Source organism: Crocodylus porosus, unplaced genomic scaffold (assembly GCF_001723895.1).
Source record: "Crocodylus porosus isolate Cpor-Errol unplaced genomic scaffold, CroPor_comp1, whole genome shotgun sequence".
NCBI classification, from domain to species: domain Eukaryota; kingdom Metazoa; phylum Chordata; order Crocodylia; family Crocodylidae; genus Crocodylus; species Crocodylus porosus.
Genome location: NW_017728909.1, coordinates 46,140,152 through 46,147,353, shown reverse-complemented (window position 1 = coordinate 46,147,353; position 7,202 = coordinate 46,140,152). Strand labels below are relative to the sequence as shown.

General features: G+C 48.1%; 1 protein-coding gene across 1 annotated transcript in view; it reads left to right on the top strand.

The window, feature by feature from the left end:
* Positions 1-6,830: 6,830 nt before the first annotated feature.
* The window catches only part of JMY (junction mediating and regulatory protein, p53 cofactor), a 113,940-nt gene continuing 113,568 nt past the window's right edge, over positions 6,831-7,202 (top strand). Inside the window, exon 1 of the mRNA XM_019532196.1 lies at positions 6,831-7,199. Within this exon, the coding sequence (XP_019387741.1) occupies positions 7,020-7,199 (180 nt within the window). The 5' untranslated portion in view covers positions 6,831-7,019. The remainder of the gene's footprint in view (positions 7,200-7,202) is intronic.

The following is a 7,202-nucleotide window of genomic DNA, read 5'->3' as shown; positions in this document are numbered from 1 at the left end:
ATGCCAAAAGAATGACTACATAGGTGTTTACAGAAATGTCAGCCCCGTATACTAAATCAACAGTCCTTTTAGCCAAAAGACAGTCAGAAAATGGAACAAATGTGCATTCATAAAACAAAAATGCAGCTGCTCAACTTTGGGGCAGATATCTACCAATCATAAGCACAATGTCCACCACACAGTACAAATGGTTTAACTCTTTTTCTCCATCTGGGGATCTACCTTAGGCAGACGGGCTTGCAACAAGAGCGAATACCAAATATTAACAATTTTATCTGAAGGAAGCAATCTCAGTTTCATAACTAATATCTTCTTCCTGAATAGTGTACAAGAAATTTCTACTTAAATGTCTCCTTCATACCTTTACACTGTATAAATAAAATATCCAAGTCAGTGTATACCTCTGGTGTGACCCTGCAGATGCTTCAGTCATAAACCACATTCCATCTGGTCAACATTGGGAAAAGCTGTTGTCACTGTTTCAGCATAAGCTGTATCTTTAACTATTCTTCAGTCTCTCCTCTTTCAACTTTTATAGGTCTGTGCTTCTTTCAGGATAGGGACAGACATTCAAAAAGCCTGAGCCTGAATTGATTTAATCTTTGCACGTTTATCTAACCTGGCTAAGCTGAACCGGTTTGTAAGAACACAGACATCCCTTCTGGATTGAAGAAATGCAGGCACATGCCTGCAGTGGCCCAGGCTAGAAGTTGGGAGGCTACAGCAGCCCTCCCTTCCCTTCCCCAGTACGGAGCTGTTACACAGGGAGTTGATAGCATTTAGCACCTCATCAAAACAACAAAAGTCTCTTTCATTAGTTCAAGCTCTTCTTAAACAGTTTTTTCCAAGGAAAGAATGGTGGGATATTACAAGCTACCTGCTGATTAGCTCCAAAAAGCCCTAAGCGGACACTGTCCTGTCTGCCTTAGACACCTCCCAGCATTAGCCAGCGTACCACATGCTAATACTGTCTGTGCTGTGGGAGAGGGGAGAGGGAAATCCCTACTTGAGTGAGGATGGGAAGTGAGGCAGGAGGAAGCCAGGCAGATGCTGCTGTGCCTGCAGTCTCTCCAGCCAGGAAGAAGATGGGCAGGGACAGCCCTGCTGTGAAGCAGACAGCCCTGCCCAGGGCTGCAAAGCACCTGGGATGCTGGGGCACTCTGGTTTAAGTTAAACCAGGAAGGAGTCTGGGACAGACATTGCAGAGACTGGTATGGCCCCAATCAGTTAAGTCTGATACGGCATTCAACCAGGTTTATCTCAGACTGGTTTCAGGCATTTTTAAACTGGTTTATGTGCACTGAACATCTGCTCTGTTACAGGTTTAAACCAGTTTCTGATCATTTAAGCTCGTTTATGTGTAACGTCTGTCCGTAGCCTCAAAGTGCAATAATGCAATTCATTTCACTTTTAGACTGGGTCCCCAGGTTCCATCATTAATCTCTGTTGTTCATGTTTTCTTAGCAAGTCCACCTGGGTTTAGCCCTCCTAAATACTTCTCTTCAGGAGTTGTGAGAAGTAGGTAAATGGAGTTGCATCAAACAGTTTCTTTAGAACAGAGTATTATTTATCGACATGCATAATATCTTGCCTACATTTAGTATTTCTCTCAATGCTTCAATAGGCCTAACCTATGCCTAGTACCCAAAGAAAAAGAAGGCTAGTTTTTTCAAATACCCATCACTTAGAACCGATGAAAAATGTTGACTCAATGGCAGACAGACAGAGGAAGGGCCATATATGCGGTCCTCAAACTGAGAATATAAATTTGGTACTCCAAAGAATTCACTCCTATGCATTAGAATAAATTCAGTTGGTGGATCAGACACTTGTGAAGTGGTGAGAAACACTTCACTGTACCAGACATAAAAGCTGCAAGGCAAAATATAATCTCAAAAGAAAACTTACTTAAACTAGTTTTCTTATCGAAGGATCTTCCTATATAGCATATAGGAGGAATGCTAACATGGTTCAAAAATAGAAATGTAACATAGGTCACTGCCTCTTTGTAATTCCTTGTCTTAAGGATCAGGCTTGTAACACCTACTGAGTCTTATTTTATTTTTTCTGCTTACATTCTATCTCCTGCCTTGAGTTAACAAGCAGCCAATTGATTACAGGGTGTTAACAAAAACCTTTTAATAAGCTGACACCCAAATTGTCTGAAAGGTAAGGAAATGGCTTAGGCTTGCACATCCTCATATAACCAAATGTTGAACTCAGGAAGGAAGCATGAGCAAGATACTAATGGTCATTACTATTTTTTCAAATACCATAACATTTCTGCACTTTTTAGTAGTGTGTTAACATGGTGATAAATGGGTCACATGTTTGTTCTCACATTTTGTCAATAGGAGATGCCTATGAGGTGCTGTGTCTTGCTTTGCCAGAGCTGAGCTGAATTTTGTTTTTTATTCATGGTAGACAAGAACAACTCAGATGTTTCGTGCACAAAGAGAGAAGTGGTAAATGTTGAGGGATCTTGGCTCCTGCGTAACATTCATTTGAACCATAGTTTCATAGTTTGTAGGGTCAGAAGGGACCTGAGCAGATCATCAAGTCCGACCCCCTGCCATGGCAGGAAAGAGTACTGGGGTCGAATGACCCCAGCAAGCTGTTCATCTAGCTTTGTCTTAAAGACCCCCAGGGTGGGAGCCAGCACCACTTCGCTTGGAAGTTGGTTCCAGATCCTAGCCGCCCTGATAGTGAAGTGGTGCTTCCTCATGTCTAATCTGAATTTACCCTCTGCCAGCTTGTGACCGTTATTTCTAGTCACTCCTGGTAGTGCTCGGGGGACCAGGGACTCCCCCAATGCCTGCTGGTCCCCCTGACTAGTTTGTAACAGGCCACTAGATCCCCCCTCAGCCTTCTCTTGTGGAGGCTGAATAGGGTCAGGTCCCCCTCGTAGGGCCTGCCCTGCTGCCCCCTGATCATGTGAGTGGCCCTCCTCTGGACCCTCTCCATGTTGTCCATATCACTCTTGAAGTACCCAGAACTGGACGCAGTACTCCAGCTGCGGCCTGACCAGCCCCGCATAGAGGGGGGTATCACCTCCTTGGACCTGCTTGAGATGCATCTGTGGATGCATGACAAGGTACGGTTGGCCTTCTTGACTGCATCCCCACACTGCCGGCCTATGTTTATCTTGGCATCAATGATGACTCCAGGATCCTTTTTTGCCTCTGCACTGACAAGAAGGGAGTTCCCCAGCCTGTAGGTATGGTGCTAGTTCTTCCTCCCCAAGTGCATCACCTTGCACTTGTCTGTTGAATCCCATCCTATTCTCATCCGCTCACCCCTGTAACCTGTCTAGGTCCGATTGCAGACTATTCCTCCCTTCTAGCGTGCCCATGTCCCCCCACATCTTAGTGTCATCAGCAAATTTGAACAGGGTGCTTCTTGCCCCCGCGTCCAAGTCACTGATGAAGACGTTGAACAGTGCAGAGCCGAGGACCAAGCCCTGGGGGACCCCGCTGCCCACATCCCTCCAGGTCAAAAATGACCCATCCACCAACGCCCTCTGGGTGCGGCCCTCCAGCCAGTTGGTGACCCATACAACTGTGTAGGTGTTGACACCACAGTACCCCAGTTTTTTAATGAGAACAGGGTGAGAGACAGTGTTGAAGGCCTTCCAAAAGTCCAGAAAGACTATGTCCACTGCTATCCCTGCATCTAAAGATTTGGTGACCTGATCATAGAAGGCCACCAGGTTGGTCTGACAGGACCTGCCACTAATGAACTCGTGCTGGTTGCCCCTAAGCATAATCTCTCCTGCTGGCCCCCCATGGACATGTGCCAGGATAATTCTATCAAAGAGCTTACCCAAGACTGAGGTAAGACTAACTGGCCTATAGTTTCCCAGGTCCTCCTTCCTCCCTTTTTTGAAGATGGGAACCACATTGGCTCTCTTCCAGTCCTGTGGTACCACACCAGAGCACCACGAGTGCTCGTAAAGCCGTGCCAGGGATCCCGCAATGAATTAGGAGTCTATGTTCCAATCTCAGGGATCCTATACATGTGCAGGAAGCCTGCTCTGACGTGATGGAATTCCAGCGCATTGTAACAGACTTGATCAATTGATTGTCTGCTGGAGCGTGGAAATTAATGTGCTCCAGCAGTTTACAGCATCATGTATATCAGTGTCCCCATGCTGAAAAAATGATGGTGGGGCACTTTAAATTAAAGCTTGATCAATGAGCTTTAGTTCAAGTGCTGCACCACCATTCTGCAGTGCGGCGATGCTGATACATGTGATGCTTTGGGCGCTTTTAGTTAGTTCTGGGCTCCTGGAGCTGTGCTAATTAAAATGCCTTGCGCCCTGCCCCCTGCAGCATGCATCTAAAAACTCTCAAATTATGCCCTTGCAGAGTGTATGCCCCCTTTAGAAAGATATCCATTTTTTCTGCTCTGAACATGATTGTAGCAGGAAGTGGTGATTATTTGTAGCGCCCAGGACTACATTTTTTGGAATATAACTGAAGCTGATCATAATGGGAATGACTTATTTGCCAGCATAGAGTTATAGGAAAAAATAATTTCCTTGACAAAAAAAAAAAATCCATGTGGCTGTTTTGTTTGTATTTAAATGATCTTTTTTGTGGTTTGTGGTTTCCCCTTTCTAGTTATAAGTGTTCTCAACTGACTGGAGTGACTTATGGATGTGGCTAACTATATTGTTTCCTTTTTCTTCAACCTCACATTTCTGTGTTTCATCAACATCCTAGCATTACAGATTTATCAAACATTACATACTGCTGATTGAGATGGCATTTTTAAAAACAAATTAAAACTACTTCAAAGAATCAGCATCATTTGGGCTGAAAGTTCCTAGTCTTGTTCTTAAGCCAAAAGTGAATTTATGTGGCACTGCTTATTAAAATTACATTAGTCTAATTTAGAGATACCCAAACCTGAAGAAGTAGGGTTTTTTTATTAAGAATTTTTATTACATTCTTTGCATTGTAATAACACAACTAGGTATTTTGTAGAACTTCAGACTTACTATAGCCCTCAAGACCCAGAACTTTTGACATATTTGAAGGAATTCTGTTTACAAATAAGCAAGGACAGATTGTACATGCTCTCATCTGGGAGCAGAAGATGAAGGGATTTTCTATCCACATTCAGAAATTGAGAAATAGCATGGCAGAATGGAGTTCCCTTATATAGATGGGTTCAAGAATGGTCCCACTCTGTGAACCATTAGAGAGCAGCAAATACCATCGTTCCTTACTTCTTGGTACAGTATAGCTAAACCCTCATTCAGTCACAAAGAGAGACCATCACATAGGGAGCAAAATACTGCACAGATAAAGGTAGATAGCAGTGGGTGCTTCCTCCGCAGTGATACAGCTTTGTCTCATCTTCAGTGCATAGCTCTCTTTACAAATGTCTTTGTTGGTAAGCCAAATATCAAGCTATCACTTTCTAGCAATAACCGCTAATTTCAAGTCATTAGACAAGACAGTACATTCATTTTTCTGTCCATGTATTGCACTCATATTTGCCAGGCTTTGTTTTTGCATCTCTCCTTAAAATCTTGAATGCTGTCAATATCAATTTTATTGCACTTTTTCCCCTAATACATGCCATTAGATTTTTTTTTTCACTTATCTTTTATTGGTCTTAATTGTCAGCAATTCTCAACCAATGAACTGAGAGCGCTGAGAGATCCTTTCGAAGGTGCTGCAGGGTGCTGTGCAATACGAACACTATTAGAGGTGAAAACACCTACATATGACTTGCAGGATAAACCCAGAGAATTCAAATAGGAATCCATAGCATTGAAGCCTTTCTGAGTTCTTTGAAAGAGGACTTGCTGTATTTTTTTTTTTTTTTTTGAGTACAGAAAAGAGTGAAAGCCAAGTGGCATTTTCCAACTAGTTCTGCAAGTATAATCTAAAAAGCTTGATAATCACGGGTCTAATGCAGGACTGTTCAACTTCCAAGTGGCTGAGGGCCAAACAGCCCATAGGTGACTGGTCATGGGCCATGCGCCCCCCCCCCCCGACAGGGCCATCCCTGCTGCTGACACTGTGGGCGGCTTCCTCCGGCGCTCTCCAGCCCCATCCCCTCTGGCTTTCGCCAGCCCTGTCCCTGCCGCTTCTGTGGGTGCCACCCCAGACCCAGGAGGCATCAGTCACCCATGTACCAGCTTGTGGGCCTCAGCATGGGAGGCTGCACAGGTGTGCCAGGGTGAGCCACAGGCCCCTCAGCTCACCTGCCTGGGATACTTTAGGGGCTGTATCCCTTACAGTGCCCATTTCACCAGACCAGCGCAGCTCAACTGGCAGGCCAGATGGGTAGTGCACAGCCTGTTGGATCCCACTGAATCTGGCTGCTGGTCCCGAGCTGGCATCTGGGGCAGGGCCGCATCCTGCTGCACGGAGGCCGCACCCGGCCCTGATCCCGCTGTGCCAGTCCGGGCCCTGCCAGCCGGCCAGGCCTCATCCCAGCCACACACGGAAGGGGGGGCACGACCCCACAGGCCTCGGCGACCTAGCGCCGGTGCTAGCTGCCGCCTCTGCCCCAATCCCCGCCTGCGGGGCGCGCCGGCCGTCAGACGAGCCCCCCCGTGCGGACGCCCCTTAGCCTTTCCAGCGGCTGCACAGGACAGGCCAGAACAGCGCACACCTTCTCGGCGGGAGGGGGGTGTGGCTGATGCTTCTCGTGCGGTGCCACGTCACAGGCCGCGGGAAGGGGAGGGGCGGAGCGAGCGCCCGGGCCTGACGTAAGCGATGGGGGCGGGGCCGGCTCCTTCCTGCCACCGGAGGGGGCGGTGTCAGACGCCGGGAGGGGGCGGGGCGATCTGCCGCAGCGCCGCCGCTTGTAAACACATCCTAGCCCACGTGACCGCGCCGAGTACCTGCGCGGAGCCGGCATTGTCCGCACGGCCGGCGGCGGCGGGGAGGGTCACCCGTAGCAGCGGGAGGCGGAGACGGTCGTTCCGCGCCGGCCGGGCCAGGCCGGGCCCCCGAAGATGGCCGGCGGGGGCCGCTGAGCGGCGGTGGGGCGGCAGGATGTCGGCATTCGCGCTGGAGGAGGCGCTGGAGGCGGACTGGGTGGCCGTGCGGCCTCACGCCTTCCGCGAGCGCCAGCGCCACAAGTTCGCCTTCATCGTGGCCTGGAACGAGGTGGAGGGCAAGTTCGCCATCACCTGCCACAACCGCACGGCGCAGCGCCAGCGCCGCGGCAGCCCCGCC